This window comes from Poromitra crassiceps (assembly GCF_964638095.1).
Source record: "Poromitra crassiceps genome assembly, chromosome: 5".
Classification (NCBI taxonomy): domain Eukaryota; kingdom Metazoa; phylum Chordata; class Actinopteri; order Beryciformes; family Melamphaidae; genus Poromitra; species Poromitra crassiceps.
In genome coordinates, this window is record NC_139642.1 from 14,979,964 (window position 1) to 14,996,942 (window position 16,979).

The 16,979-nt window shown below is 42.5% G+C and overlaps 1 protein-coding gene across 1 annotated transcript in view; it reads left to right on the plus strand.

Annotated features, from left to right (window-relative positions):
• The window catches only part of LOC310777497 (transmembrane protein 87A), a 46,754-nt gene extending 33,015 nt beyond the window's left edge, over window positions 1-13,739 (plus strand). Inside the window, exons 14-21 of the mRNA XM_083637841.1 lie at window positions 3,890-3,999; window positions 4,442-4,500; window positions 5,397-5,500; window positions 7,568-7,641; window positions 8,478-8,539; window positions 9,232-9,284; window positions 9,389-9,419; window positions 10,084-13,739. Coding sequence (XP_083493967.1) covers window positions 3,890-3,999; window positions 4,442-4,500; window positions 5,397-5,500; window positions 7,568-7,641; window positions 8,478-8,539; window positions 9,232-9,284; window positions 9,389-9,419; window positions 10,084-10,125 — 535 coding nt within the window. The 3' untranslated portion in view covers window positions 10,126-13,739. The remainder of the gene's footprint in view (window positions 1-3,889; window positions 4,000-4,441; window positions 4,501-5,396; window positions 5,501-7,567; window positions 7,642-8,477; window positions 8,540-9,231; window positions 9,285-9,388; window positions 9,420-10,083) is intronic.
• The last annotated feature ends 3,240 nt before the right edge of the window (window positions 13,740-16,979 follow it).

Sequence of the window (16,979 nt, forward strand, 5' to 3'; positions counted from 1 at the left end):
GGAGTTGATGGCCGAGTGGCCGTTTGCTTACCGTAATTACCATATGTAAGTGGTCACGCACAGAGGGGATTGTCGGGAAAGAGATGGCTGTTTGAGAAAGCTCCCATTTACCGTATTACCGTAACATTTCAACAAAACAACATAACACAACACCACCGTTGTTTATTTTTACAGTGCACACAGTGTCCGCGGTGTGGTGAAAAGAGGGCAAGAGAGGAAATTAAAACAGAAGTGGATTTATAGTTAGAAAGAGTGCTAAAAAAGAGAGATTTTATTTGTATATTTTTTTTTTTTTCTGAAAAAATCCATAGATAAGACGCACCGTTATATAAGCCGCAGGGGCCAAAAAACGGGAAAAAAGCCGCGGCTTATAGTCCGGAATTTACGGTAAATAGAAACAGGATGAGTTTGACTAAATCTGATCAAAACTAACGAGGACATTTGACACAGAACTAAGACAAAGACTCAATTAACAGTACAGAGAAGAAGTTGAAGTCAGTGTTGGAATGCAGGTTTCACTTGTTGATTGATTGGCAGATTCCTCTTTGAAAAGATTTAGTCTCCCATCTGAGTAGATTTTGATTGTTAGAAATGATTGATCTGTTTAGCTCTGAAATGATAAATTATTTCTGACCTATAATTCCGGGTTGGGCAATCGCTGAATTCATTTTTAACAAGTCGGAGCGAGTTTTCCCTGAGTTCTTCCGAGTTGTCAGAACGCAATGATGTCTTAAGTTGGAAATGTGAGTTGTTTTGAACACGCTATTAATCTTTAATTGAAACTGTAGGTGGGGGGAGATGGTTTAGCCTGCTGTGGCTGACAGATAAAAAAAAATTAGTTTCCGTCTGTGGACTCGATATTCAAACAATTTTCTTTCTCTTTGTATAATTGAATAAATCTGATTGGATGGCCATCCAATGATGTCATCTTACTGACTGATATTTCATCGTGTGGTGGGCACCCGAAGCACAACATGTATTTTGGCGCTGTTAGATGTGTGTTTTTGGTGATTTTGAATGGCTGCACCATTTGCCTCCATTCTATGGCGATACTAATGCCGCATTCATGACAACTCGGCCCGCCGGAGGTTTCAACACGGAACCTCCGCCCTGGACAGATTTGCGTTCACGCTGCACCTCCCGCTCGGGGGTAAAGCCCAAACTGTTGCTATAGCAACCCGCGTTAGCATGGTAGCTACCTACTAGCGAACAATGCTAACCGAACATGCTGAATGCTGAATTTCACACAGAGCGAAACACAGATGATACAAACACATATGAAACGTTAACATTACATAATTAAGAACTCAACTTGTGTATTAAAACGTCAACAAACGTCTTTATAATAATTCTGTGATTATCATTAACGATGCAAGTAGCCATTTTGATGTGGCTGTGACGTCAACTCGGAGAAACCGGAGCTCTGAATGATACCCGAATTTCCGAGCTGTAATTCCGGCCTGAACGATCGTTCAATTCACTTTTTACAGGTCGGAACCCATTTTTTCCGGCGGTCCGAGTTGTCTAGAACGGGGTATAACTAACTTGACGACTGTACCTCACTGTATACTAGGGCTGGGTATTGGCAAGGACCTCACGATACGATGCGTATCACGATACATGGGTCGCGATACGATTGTATCACGATACATTGCGATACAATACATATTGCGATATATTGCAATACTCTACACAATTTACTCAAAATAAAAAAAATAGAGCTAAAAATACAACACACTGTGTACCACCCAGGTAGTGTAATAATATGTACATCACTTTATATTGATAACTTAGTGGACAAATTTAGTCAAAACTACTGAGTGTTGTATTGAGTGTTACTGAACGCACTGAAATAAAAAGTATTCTTATTGTGTCACTGACCACACGGCTGTGCAAAAAATAATATGGGAAATATCGATACAGTATCGATACTGTATAGGTATAGGGCTCTATTTTCCCACAGGCCTTAGGCGCAGAAACTGGCGCTAAACGCAAAAAAACGCGCCTTGCGCCTGCCTCGGGAAAATAGCATCATGGTTTTAGGCCCCGAAATGCGATTTACGCCGAAGAGGCGTGGCGCAGTGCCAGAATAGGCCAGAATGGGCGTTTAGGCCTTAAATACCGGCCTAACGATATCTTCCCCCCTGGCGTTAATTTAGTGCTTTGCGCTTTTGAAAACCAGGCCTTATTCAGTGCGCCGCGGACATTCCTCTGCGTATTTACGCACAGGTCTCCTCTGCCGATCTCACACTCTCTCCCCCTCTCTCTCTCTCTCTCTCTCTCTCTCTCTCTCACTCCCTCTCTCTCGCGCTCAGACAGGCACAAAGACCGATGAAAAAGAAGTTGTTATACCGTACGTAGTATAACAACATGACAGTTTTTTATAACATGACAGTTTTAAGCCCCTGACATTCAGAGGATGTTGCATCATCCTACCTGTGCAGTGGGGGAGAAGAAAAGGCGAGAGAAAACGAGATCATTCTGCCCAAACAAATGTTCACTGCCTGGCTTCCCTACCAAAGCCACAAATGTGAAATCTCCCAGCATGCATTGGGCTAATACATTTCGATAATAAATAGCAACCAAATGAGCCTAAATAGATAGAAAGGTAGATAGAAATAATGTGTAATGTTAACACAACATGCAATTGTAGAACATTTCAATATTGGACAAAATAAAATCTCGAAATCTCGAAGATTTAACGTAATTTAGGAGATGACTGACAGCCTACTGACACAGTTCTACGGCGACTTCCTACTTTGATGTCGCTCCAATAAGACGACTTACTTCACATTTTCTTTTACAATAAAAACACATTTATGCAATGACTTTACATAATGTAGGCTATATTTATGTGCATCATCCTACCTGTGCAGCAGGGGAGAGAAAACGATATCATTCTGGACAAACTTTCACCAATCTAATCTCATCATGACATAGGGATAGGCTATATTTTTCTAGCCGATGCGTTTAGAACATTCTTTTCACTTTGATCTTGCTATAGTGTAGCGTATTTACATGCTTGCAGTATTTAAACTGCAGTGAGATTGGTTTTTGAGAAGCATAATAATATGGAATAATATAGAGACAGACGGGGATGAAAGGGGGGGGGAGCTCTGCAGCGCTTGGCTTTTCTGACCGGACTGGATCGCTTCGTGGAATTGGAGCTTAAAAGGGAAGCTTGTGATTCGTTTACTGCACTTCTCCAATGAGGAGATTGTGCATCATTTTACGCTTAAAAGGCGTGGTTATAATGCTTAAGGCCGCGTGTAACGCCGATACCAAAATATTGAGTGCGCTGGTCCACGGCCACTAATCTGCGATGCGTCTGGCGTTGGGCGCAGTTCATAGGCCGATGCAACGATAGAGCCCATAGTATCGATACTGTATCAATATAGTATTGATACTATATCGATACAGTATCAATATAGTATCGATACAGTATCAATACTATATCGATATTGTATCGATACTGTATCGATCGATACAATATCGATACTGTATCGATAGAGATATGATGATTTATGGTAACTCATCTTATTGTTTTATTCTAAGATTGATACATTTTTCTTAACTAGATGAGAGGCTGTCAGCCTGCTGGCAAAGAGGGATGTAGGGAACTCTTATCTTGAAGGCAGCACAGCGGAAAAAATAGCTGACAGAGCACAGTCACCAATCAGGAGCAAGCCCACCCACAGGTGGAATAGTAATGGTACTAGTAAGTAACTACGTAGTAATAGTAACTGGTCGTTTTTCAGGCAGTATAATTTGGTCTCTCTTGAAGGTGTGTCACCGTTTCGTAGGTGTGTGTGTTGGTCTCTCTCGAAGGTGTGTCACCGTTTCGTAGGTGTGTGTGTGTGTGTGTGTTCCTTCCTTGACTGCGTGCTCAGATCTTTGTGAGTCTAGCTCAGACCATGAAGCTTCTACGGCTGAGGAGGAACGTGGTGAAGCTCACTCTCTACCGGCACTTCACCAACACACTCATCTTCGCTGTCATAGGTATGGAAACCTGTGTGTGTGTGCTGGAATTGGGTTTCACATTTGATGACACTTGTTGCACTACCTTGACGCTGCAATGATTAATCGATTGTCAACTATTAAATGAATCACCAACTGTTTTGTTAATTAATTAATCGGTTAGATTTTTTTTAAAGAAAAGAAAGTTACAATTCTCTGATTCCAGCTTCTTAAATGTGAATATTTTCTGCATTGTTTACTCTTCTATGACAGTAAATTGAATGTTTAACTTGTGAACAAAACAAGACGTCAGAGGATGTGATCTTGGGCTTTGGGAAACATTTTTCACCATTTTCTGACATTTTATAGACCGAACAACCAATCATTAATCAATAAAATAATTGACAGATTAGTTGCAGCACTACCTTCAAGTTTGTTTGTTTGTTTGTTTGTTTGTGTTTACGTGTGTGTGTCTGTTTTCCAGCGTCAGTCATCTTCATCATCTGGTCGACCAAGACCTTCAAGATGCCAAAATGCCAGTCTGTAAGTTGCTTAAACTCACTGTGGCCCTGATGTCAAACTTCATGACTTTTTTCCAGGCTTTTCCATAGCTACGAGGGCGCGCTTCCATCACCCTAAAGCCAGAGGTAACATAGCTACGAGGGCGCGCTTCCATCACCCTAAAGCCAGAGGTAACACGGGGGCTCGAACCTGCAACCCTCATGTTTGGAACACAGGGAATCTACTGCTGCGCTACCCCGGATGCCCCAGTCGGAGGAAATCCTGACGACGTACTGTACAGCCGAAAGTGGCTGGTCACAAACATTTTTATTTTATTTTTTTATTTTATTTAGCATTTATTTATACAGGGGAGATCTCTTGAGAGCAAGCTCTCATTTGCAAGAGTGCCCTGTGTACAGAAAACATATACAAAGAGGTTACAAGTTTACAGACATGATAAAACAATAAGAACAAGGGAAAATATTTCATATAAAACACGAACACTCCTCGTGTAGGGCGCTCTCTAGGAGCATTCTGAAAGAATTAAGAGGGGTCAATCGCTCCAATTTTAAATTGTCATGTTCAGATACAGTGCCTTCCTTCTTGGGGATCTCGTGATTTTATTCCCAAAATGAACTTGGTAACAGCAACTTAATCACATGTGGCTGGCGTGTCAGTGATTTGTCTTCTTTTAGACATGTGATTTCTGTCTTCCTGTCATTAAATGGAGGCAGAATGCAGTATTGTGTGGCTCTTCCCCACCTCATGCAGTTTCATTGTAATAATGTTGGTGTTTGGAAGCCCAGAGTCTGATGGAGATATTCAGGGCAGCATCTCCTCTTCAGGCGTCTCTTTCTTGCTGTGAATTCTCATCGCAAACCTTTTTCAAAGTCATCCACTCTCTCTCTCTCTCTCTCTCTCTCTTTCTCTCTCTGGAGGACTGGAGGGAGCTGTGGATAGACGATGCGTTCTGGCGCTTCCTCTTCTCCACCATCCTATTGGTCATCATGTTCCTATGGCGACCGTCAGCCAATAACCAGAGGTGGGTACCAGACGTCATCATGCTCCACTTTGCTTTGCTGGATTGGAGATCCAGATGTAATGAGAGTATTTTGCCTCTTGGTGACTGTGTTTCTCCTAAAATATCATCCGCCACTGTTTAAAGCCGTTTAAACATTTGATGCAGTTTGGTGATGTCACCACACAGGATTTCTGGGTATTGAAGTTCAAACAGTTAGCAAACAGTTACCTCTTGCTGCCATTTGGTTGGGCTACTAACGTGATATTTCATAGTGCTGTTTTAGTCATTGTTCTGCTTATTACATGGCTACTTAGCCTGGTAAAGCAGCCGGTCATGTGAACTCACTTTTCATTTAGTTCTACCAGAGCTTCTTCTGGCCTGCAGCCCTGGGAGGGTGTTTGCAGAAATTGCAAAGCGTTCTAGCCAATCAGCGACCCGCCTCGTAGTTGACATCGTAAAACAGCAAATCAGGAATGCCGCTAGGAAAACAATAATGGCCGCCTCCTTACCTGTCCCCCTCGAGGAGTAACGTCAACGTTTAAACAGCCATAAAGTGCAGTTATTGCAGAAATAGACTCAATAACAACAATTAAACAAGTACAGTAGTAGTATGCAACAGCGGAGTTTCTCGGCAGAGAATATGTTTTTGCCGTTCTCCCGAGTGGATTTGGGTTTGACTGGATCCAACGCTGATTGGCTGAAGGAGTTGTCTGTCAAGGCAAGTACAGTACATCCGCCCAACTTGTGCCCACTGCAAACACTGCGTGAAAGCTTAAAGGTCCATTCCGTAAGTTCGGGGGGAAAATAAATGTTCACAAAGTGTTTTCTATTACCAATGAATGAATGCTCCGTTACGTAACTTAAAAAATGAGCCCAACCGCGTCTCTGCCTTCAGCCATTCAAAAGATACGGATCCAGTATTCAGCTCCTGTCGGGTTGCAATTTCCCGGCAAATTTACCGGATGTGACGTTCTGCGCGTACTGGCTCTGGCCGGAAATACACCAACGAAGAAGAAGGCGAGGTTAATGTCATGTCATAAATATTAAATCCCATTGTCTTTGGTTACGTTCGCTAGCTATCAGCAAACAACCAACAACACAGAGTCCAGTAAAAAGTGCAACAGTCGCAAATATGCCTAACGTTACTACCGTTGTGCTTATGGTCATGGGACATTGATGAACTGTCTGCAGTAACAGATCTGTTCCATTTGGTCAGCTAGCTAGCTAGCTGCTAGCTAGCTGCTAATGCTGCCTATAATGGTAGCTTGCTTGCTAACTAATACTGATAATCGATTAACACCCAGAAGCTCCACTAATAACGTTACCGTCTTGTGTGGATAATGTAACGAGTACAGAGCACGCGCGCCAGCTCGCGCACGCACTGCCTGCAGTTCCCCTAATGTCCACCGATGTCAGTAATAGTTAGAACTTACGGGATTGGACCTTTAAGGCCAGACGGTCTGGTAGAACGAAATGAAATGTGAGTTCACATGACCGACTGGTTTACCAGGCTAATGTGAGGTCATGTGACCGGCTGGTTTACCAGGCTAATGTGAGGTCATGTGACCGGCTGGTTTACCAGGCTAATAGCTACTTACAGTACTAAAGAAAGCTAGGGTAACGGTTTTTTGCCACCGGGTTTCTTGAATAAGTCCAATTAAGTTACATTTACCGGACTACTTTCTGCTGGTTGATATTACTGGACGTGGTCCTCCAGTCTTTCAGAATGGCATGCATCTGTTATACAGATAGAATTCCATGATTGACCAGTCTGAATGGGGTATTCAAAAAGCAGTGTAATTATATGTAATAACTTAGAGTTTAACCTCTCAAACTGAATTAAACAATGTTTTCATTAAACATCTGATCATACAGTACTGTGAAAAGTCTTATCCACCCTAGTTTCCTATGTGTTTTCTGTGTCAGTGTGTCAGTAGACTGCTCTTCATAGTACATTTTTGATATTTACAAACTTGTTTCATTATTTTTGAAAGGGTCTTTACCCTTATGGACCTTTGGCTATTACTGTATATAAACAGAGAAAATGTTGACTTCCTGTTCCTGTTGGTCTCTTTCTGTGTGTCTCAGATACGCCTTCAGCCCCCTAGTGGATGAAGAGAGCGATGAAGAGGAGAAGGAGCCCATGATGAACGAGGCCTTTGGTGAGATCTTCCCTCCCTCCCTCTATCCTCTATCCATCCATCCATCCAACCATCCATACATCCTTCCTCCACCTCCCTCCATCAGCCAAAACGCTTTTCCAATCACACTACTTGTTCAACTGATTGCGAGAAGTGGTGAGCAGGTTTAGTGTAGGTGTGGTTGAAAGGAATGTAATAAATAACACTACATTCGGTTTGTGTAGCACTTTCTCGATGCTAAAATAAACCTTTTGTCAACGGAAGAACCGAGAACAAAAGTGCGAAAAATGAAACGAAAATAAATAAAATGAATGAAACAAAGTAGAGGCTAATCTCAGTATTTTCACCACAGTGGGTTTATTATTATTTATTATTTATTATTGATCATTATCTTTATTAGCCCTGTAAAGCCTGAACCATCAAACAATTGCAGGGAAATTCTGATTCTTTGAAAACTGGAGTTTATTGGACCTTCTAACTAAAAATAAATAAATAGAAGATACACATTTTCAACACGATTAATCAAATAAGTTATAAAATATTAAGTAATTATATGTTGAAGTTTCATTCAATTTGAATATTTGTCTTACCTTAACTTCCATTTTGGATGTCTCAATTGAAGGTCCTCTGGTCTGGTGCCTGCCTTCTGCCCCCTGGTGGTTAGGTTTAGGCACTGCTTGTATCCGATTGTATGCGTCAGGTTTTTCAGGAAAAATGATAAAGGTTGTAAAGGTTGTATGAATATGTATCAAACATGATTGACTTGGCATTAGTTTTGAGTGAAAGTGAGTATGTTACGTCCTCACCTCCATGTTTCTCACCCTGGGCGTGTTTGTTTTGAACCCCTGTGTCTCCAGAGGGGATGAAGATGAGAGGGGCGAAGGCTGAGGCCAATGGAACAGCTAAACCCAACAAAGTGGTGAGTCAGAGCTCTTTAGGGCCTCTGTGACTTCCTGAACGAGCAGGGGCAGCCCCAGCTCTGTCTGTTGTTAACAGACAAACAATGATCACTTCACACATTCCCCACTGAAACAGTAGAAACAAACAGACCCAAGAATCCAGAGGAATACAAGTATAGGTTCACGTTTAGAGGGAATATATTTTCTAATGTTCACTAGCTACTGTAGTAAGCTAGCTAACTTCCCAAATTCAAACAGTCATTGTAGTTGTTGTTTCTCAGATTGGTAGTTTTGTGTTTCTATCTCATTTTATACATTGTTGTTTTTATATGTACGCACGCACACGCACGCACGCACACACACACACACACACACACACACACACACACACACACACACACACACACACACACACACACACATACATATATATACACACACAGTATATTAGGGGTGGGGGGGAATCGATACACCATAGTATCGTCATATTTTGTGTGGCAATATATCGTATCGCACGAATGCCAAGTATCGTGATATTTTATTATACAAATTGTCAAATGCATGCAACATTTAGGACAGGTTTTCAAGCCTGAGTTCAAGATGGCTGCAGTCTGTATAAGGTCAATTACTATACAGTAGTACTATTACAATGACAGTTTTGGTATTTAATGGACGCCCTTCTCCACACTCATCTCTGTTGTTGTTTTCGCAGGATGAGGATCTGAAATGGGTGGAAGAGAACATCCCCTCCTCCATGGCCGACATGTAAGTTAGTTCACACATGACCATGTTAGCTGATCTACTATTGAACATGATGGACAGTGAGTTGAGATGTGCTGCTGACGGTGTTTTGTTCCCTCCCCCCTCAGAGCTCTGCCTCCTCTGCTCGACTCAGACGAGGTGAGAGACTGTTTACACTTTATTCACAAGAGATGAGATGAAACTATATGTTGATCCCTGTGGAGAAATCACTAACAGGATGCATACAGCAGAGACAACTAGAATGTCAATATAGAATTAGAGGAATAGAGGCATTCATTTTATGGGTTACACCTGCTTTACTTTCTGCTTTACCACCTCAAAACGGACCGAAGAGGGACTTGAGTTGAGCTATATGCAAAACAGTCTTCACAACAGAAATAAATGGGTAAACCCAAGAAGAGCCTGGATTGCACTCGATTCACTGGGGATACATTTAATTCAGTAGGTGCAGACCGACGTTTCTCGACGCAACAGCGTCTTCATCAGAGTCATCAGAGTGTTTTTGACTCTGATGACTCTGAGGCAGATCAGTTGAATACTGTCCTGTCCCAAGAGCACCGACCTGCCTCTGTGGAGGGGCTGAAGCACCGACCTGCCTCTGTGGAGGGGCTGAAGCACCGACCTGCCTCTGTGGAGGGGCTGAAGCGCAAGAGACCCCTCCACCTTGATCATGCCAAACAGTCTGTTTAGTTATGCTGAGGCAGACAAGTTGATGTCCAATATGGCCGCCCGCCAGAGGGGGTGTGACCATCACCTGGAAGCCTTCTAGTTGTTCACATTACGGTCTGTCCTCTGTCCACAGGAAACCATGACAACCAAATTTGAGATGTCCAAGATGGAGTAGAGATGAAGACGGAAGGAAGGAGGGATGAAAGGAGAAGTGTTTTACAAAAAAGAGAAGGGAAGAACACAGTGTGGTAAAGGGATGGATAAAAGAGAGGGATGAATAGAGGAGCATAAGGAGGAGATGGATGGATGGATGGATGGATGATGGAGAGGTGGATGACAGATGGAAGTAAGGAGGGAAGAAGGGACAGACAAGCAGACGGATGAAAGGGGGAACGCAGAGAAGAAGTGTTTGCTCCATGAGTCGGCAGCAGTGTGTGTGTGTGTGTGTGTGTGTGTGTGTGTGCGCGTGCGTGCAACCCAGTCGCCAGAATAAAACGTCTGCATTTTGCGCTTTCCCCCCTTTTAAGCAGCAGGGATAGAGAGACTGCATGAACTAGGCCACGCCCATCACGGGGGAAAAGCTCCGTTCATTTCCACACACCAGCGTCATTTTCCTTGAATTAAACATAGCTAAAAGCTGTTGTGTGGTGGGGCTGCACAGACAACAAATGTAAAAAATCGCCAGTTAAAGTTTTTTTGTACTCCTGAGCAAAACAAGGAAACCACTGAGAATTGGCGAGAAGAAAAATGTGGATCTAGCTGTCAAGGAAGTAAGTTGGAGTGTTCATCTTCCGTATATACGATCTTTTTGTGCAACACGCAACCATGCACGTGACATAGGAGAACGCCACGATTGGAGGGGGGCTTTCTGTTTTCCCCCGTCTTGGGCGTGGTTTCTGAATGATGACGTGTTACGCAGTGTCTCTATAGGTACCCATTAATACTATCAGTTCATCAGTTGATCTTTACCCCCCCCCCCCCCCCAAAGTAATTAAAAAAAAGTTGTTTGCATCATGGTCAAAGAAAAACAAGCGATAGTCTATTTCCTACCTCATGCAGGCGACTGCTGGGTCGTTGTGTATCTTCACATTTAATTGTGTCATCCTCTTCAATTAAGTCTCCGCACGGTGTTGAGAGTGGAGCAGCGTTAATTGACTATTGAAAAGTATCAAGTTACTCTTTACTGTTACAACACATAGTGTTTCCTGACCACTCCCCTCCATCCCCCCACATACACCAGGGATCGAACACGGCTTTCTGGCGTGAAAGGCAAGTGTTTAGGCCAGTGGTTCTCAACCTGGGCGTCTGGACCCCCCCCCCCCCCAGGGGGTCGCGACATTATTTTGTGGGGTCGCGCGATGATTGTAAAAAATAGAAATAAATACATACATAAAAAATAAAAATAAAAGGTTTTTCTCCCATGATGATTAAATCTCCCATACCAATGAATGTACTATATGAATTATAAAGCTATATAAACGATAAACGGTATAAAAAAGATTTCAGTGAGTGAGGGAAATCTGTGTGAATGCGTGCACAGTGGGAAGGGGGGGGGGGGGGGGGGGGGTTTCGCCCAGCCTAAAGGTTTTTGGGGGTCGCGGCTCAAAAAGGTTGAGAACCACTGGTTTAGGTCCTCCATCCACCCCGACCACAGCGCCCCCTACTGGCCACCGTGCTATTTTAATAGCAGACTAGACTAATAATGTTGACATACACATATCTACATTAATGTTGATATACACACATCTACAAATGTTCGTATGTGGCATATTCTTGGTTCACAAACGTTGAGATTCAACGTATCTGTGCTGTGTGAAATGTAACATGCCAAAGTCTTATTCTGCCGACTGGGCTGGAGAGAACGCAGTGAAGAAGAAGTAAGAGTGTGCGTGTGCGTGTGTGTGCGTGCGTGCGTGCGTGTGCGTGCGTGTGTGTGTGTGTGTGTGTGCGTGCGTGCGCGTGTGTGTGTGATAACAGATTTGCTCCCTGACCTTATGAGCTTTGTAAGCCTTGTCTGTACATACACTGGGAGAAAAATCGATCTCGACAGCGGAACAGATCCTTTTGATTTGTATGTTATTTCTATGGCCTGTTTGTATTTCTAATATCTGTGACTCCAGGATGTTTGCAGCAGCTCGGTGTTTCTGTCTCGCTTCAGAGCGGCCCGTTTGCCTTTCCTCCGTTTACATGCACAGATGTGATGAAATCCAGTTTGTTTGTGTGGGATAATATGTTGTCTTTAGTTTTCAAAACCTTTTCACTGCCGTTTAGCTGTTTTTTGTTTTAATCACACGTTGACATGGTTAATTTGGCAGGAGGCTCTCATCCATTGAGAGCAAGAGAAAAACCTGCTTCAGTGTAGAGATTTAGATCAGTGATTCTCAACGTTTTTCCACATCGAGTTTAGTCACATTAGAGACACAGAGACTTTAGCCCTGTTCAACACCTGTTCCAGAAAGAGTGGACTATGGTGTTCGCCATTTTTTTTTTTTTTACTAGTGGCCGAATCCTCGTCTGTTAATTTTATTCCTATATAGTCCATATAAGATACCCACAATGCATTGCAATTTCTAGTGAACCGAGCAAATGTACCCTACATTTCCTCCCATGTACCACAATGCAATGCGGTCATGTTTACCAAAGGAGAAGAAGAGCATGGTAGTATTGATTGATTGATTGATTTTTATTATGGATATAAAAGGCAACAAAATCCAAGGGATAAACATGTAAAAGTGTCAACACTTATTTCCAACATGGTCCCTGGTCTTATAAAAACAGGACATACAATAACACATAACATCAAATAAACAATGCAGAACAATCAAGAATAAAAAGAAGAGATACAATCAACACAAGTTCAAAAACCATTTCAACGAAAGGCTCGGCACATTACTCTAGCTTAAAAAAATCAGAAGATTCAGAGAATTCGCAGACTTAATTTCATTAGGGATCTTGTTCCCCCCGTATAGAGGAATGTACTTCTCCCAACTTTGCTTTTTAGGTTGGGTAGTTTCAAGTTCGTTGCACTAGCCCTCGTGTTCAGGCTATGAGTGTCCCGAACAAACTGAAAGTACTTAGTAAAGTAATTTGGACAAAGGTCGTGCAATATTTTATAGACCATGCGATCAGTTTTAACTGTTGAACTCTACCTTCAACGGGGAGCCAATTCAACTCTTGGATTAGACTGATGTGTGTTCTTGGACTGAGGGTAAGGATGACCCTCATTAGTTTGTTTTGGGCTTTTTGGAGCCTAACTTTTGATCTTTTATTTATATGACTGTATCAGGATATGCGGGGGTAGTCATAGTGACATTGAATTAAAGACGTAGCTAAAGTCCTCATGGTCCTAAGAATTTAGATATTCTTATATGATAAACACTGCATGGGGAATAGTGAGTTGAGTGAATGAGTAAACCATTCCGAACATATTGGCCATTGTCTCTCGAACCAAAACCGGAGAATATTTTTGACAGATGTGATTTTGTTGTAGAGAGATAACAGAAACTGTGATCAGAACAGTCAATCTTCAACATCCTCTAATTGTGTTCACTTCTTGTAAACCAACCAAGTAATCGTAAGTAAATTAATAAATTCAGCAGTTTTCTGGGGGACCCCCTGGAACCTTTTCAGCCGTCCCTGGTGGTCCCTGGACCCCATGTTGAGAATCACTGATCTAGAACATTAAAAGCAGACAATGCTGGGTAATGTTTGTGCAAGTCCAGTATCTTTGTTCATGTGTGTATATGTTTATATAAATGCAAAAAAAAAACTCTTTAAATAAAGTTATGAAAATGCAACTCGTGGTGGAATGTATTTTAAAACGTTATGTTATCTTTCTGATTTTTTTGGCACTGCTATTTTACATTGATTGAAGACAACTGCAAGTGGCTTGTGTTTTTCCCCCTAAAAGGGGGCGGGGCCATATTGCCACGCAGTCGCAGACAGAACTTAACGCAAACTGTTATGGAGGGGAGAAACGTGACGGTGTATTATCCTTCTCACAAGGCATCAAATCATTTGATGCCAGTTTGAACCATTTTCCACCGCTCGAGAATTGATGAAAAGAAAGAAGGTAAAAAAAATGCCTCCAAAATACCACATGAAGACACCATCGACATAAATAAAAGGAAGACACTAAAGACCTTGAAGTAAAGTTACACCAAAGAAAAATTCATGCCGTCATTTGGTATCAAAAGAGTTTGACATTTGGAGATTTCTGTACGAGTTTGCATTTTTTGGCGATTGGGTGGCGAGCACTTCTGTTCTGGAAATTGCTCATAAAAACCGCTTATTGTCAATATACCAATGAATGTATAGCTTCCACTGAGTGTCATGCTGCAGCATAATAATAGGAGTAGCTACGGTACTCAGAGGCTCATAATCCTCAACACGTTATCCATCTGTCTCCATAAAACATCTTTAATCTTCAGCATGAAGCAGCCGTTAACACAACCACACTTCACCTTCAGTCTTGTGTGTATGTGTATGATTAAAGTTACATTGGGAACTTTTCATGACCATAACCATCATAACCTGCTTTTACTGGACAGTTTAGGATCTAATGGGAGCTGATCGTGACACCTGTTTTAAAGCCTGCTCTATTTTTTTTATTTTTTTATTTTTTTTATTTTTTATTTTTTATTTAAAAGAAAATCATTGTATAACTTGTATAACTACCATTATATTTCATACTGTGGTCTGGTCCAGACCGTCTGGAAGTGGCTCCAGAGAGCCACAGACAGCTGGTCCATGTTGTTGGGGCAGGTTCAGGCTTGATTGGCTGGGCTGTGAGCAAGAGTCCATTTTTCTCCCACAGCGCAAATCTTGATTCAAACAGAAGGATACAAAACAGACATAGTAACTTCATGATTCCCAGCAGGGATGACCGCAACATGATACCCATCCATCCCTTCTAGAGATCATGTGACAGGAAGGGGCAGGGTCAGAAGCAGGAGGAAGTGATGCGTGCCTTCCTGGCCCCTCCTACATGTAGGAAATTCCCAGAGCGGCGTCATGAATCTGCCTGTGGCAGCGGCAGCCAATGAAGAGGGGCGTCAGCACGTGATGTCATCATGGTGCTGCACCCTGCGCCTTTACCCCCCCTCATCCTCCCCCTCCCATGGGTGGAGCGCAGAAGCCTTTGCCATGGTTTATCTGGCCCATCCGCCTCCTGCCACCAGGGGGCCCTCTGCCATCATTGAAGCGGGACGAAGCAGCGCTGCTGTCTTTAGTCAAACCAGGCTGAAACAGCGTCTGAACGAACAGGCGGGTGAACTCCAGCCCTCGCCAAAACATGTCAGCCAGGAAAGACAGTCGCCATGGTGACTGGCTCCTGCTGTCCAGGACCCGACCAGTACACCATTATTAGCAGCAGTCTAAAAGCGTCACTGCACTACTCAACAGGGAAGGATTTATGACATCACTGATGACATTACAATTCAGTCCTAGTCATCAGTGATGTCACTCGAGCAATTGTGATGTCATCAGGGACTGATGCCATCAGTGATGTCCCTCGGCCAATGACTGTTGACAGTCATGTCAATAGTGGATGTCATCAATCACTGATGATGTCATAGACATTATCAGTGATTCATATCATCACTGATGACATCACAATTCAGTCTATGGGTTAGGGTTAGGACATCACTGATGATGTCACAATGCCGATGACATCATTAGTGGGTATGACATCATCAATCTGTGTGGGTATGACATCATCAGTGGGTATGCCATGAGGGGGGTAGTAACCTTGTGAGGCAGCTGGATTCGTGTGAGATTTCCTCAGATGGTTATGTGAAAACAAAACATCTGGCAGCGTCAGGTTTGGTGAGTAGATGATGTCAGAATTTAAATTTGTGAGTGAACTGTTCCTTTAACTTCACCTCAACCCATCTGACCGACCTGTCTACAGTCTGTTTACGATTGTTGCTTACTCTTTTTTTTTATTACTTTTCTACTGTTTTTGCCCGTTTCTAAAGATATATTTTATTATATTTTATGCCACCTTTTGTGTTGCTTCTATGCTGATTTTGCCTTTATTGTTCCATTATTATTATTATTTGAGTGTAAACAGTGAACTCAGTCAGTTTCTTCAGTAGCTTCTGATAATCCTGACGTTCTCCATCTGTTCCCCTGGTTCCGCCTCGTTAACCTCAGCTAACCTGCTGCACACTAATCTACAGCAGACTGCCTGTCACTGTCCCAAGATACTCCCTCTACTGCTCCACTGGGTATCCTTATCTTTTGCTTGTATTTTTGATTTTGTCCATTTAATTTATGTATTTTGTTGTTATATAAATAAACCTTCTTCTTGTTCTTGTTCTTGTTCTTGTTGTTCTTCTTCTTCTGTGCCGGTGTGGGCGGTGGTGTGTGTCACGATTGTGATGTCATCTGTGATGTCACTTGAGCAATTGTGATGTCATCAGTGATGTCACTCCATCAACTGTGATGTAGTATGAGCCGTTGGCGCACAGTTGCACGATGTCGCTTAGGTGGGGGGGCAGTGTCTGTCAGTCCAGAGTCTCCACCCTAGGAATCGAGATTTCTAGTGTTATAAAACATAACTATACTTATAATGCATTATACCAGGTCAGCTCAGTGGCCTTGTGGTCTGAGTGTCCGCCCTGAGACTGGGAGGTCGTGAGTTCGATCCCCGGCCGAGTCATACCAAAGACTATAAAAATGGGACCCATTTGCCTCCCTGCTTGGCACTCAGCATCAAAGGGTTGGAATTTGGGGGTTAGATCACCAGATGATTCCCGAGCGCGGATTTGACGCATCCCCAGGGGATGGGTCAATGCGGAGAACAAATTTCACACATTGTGTGACAATCAGTGGGACTTTACCTTTACTTTACTTATGATGGCATTATAATGTCTTATAAGTATGATTATAATGTATTATAGACAATGACAATTAAAGAAAATGTTACCTTATAGTCTTCATCTGTCTTTTAAAGTTAATTTAAGTTCTGTGCAGAAGCCTGCAGAGTTTAGATGTTCAGTTATTCTTCTGCATTTTTATTCTTTG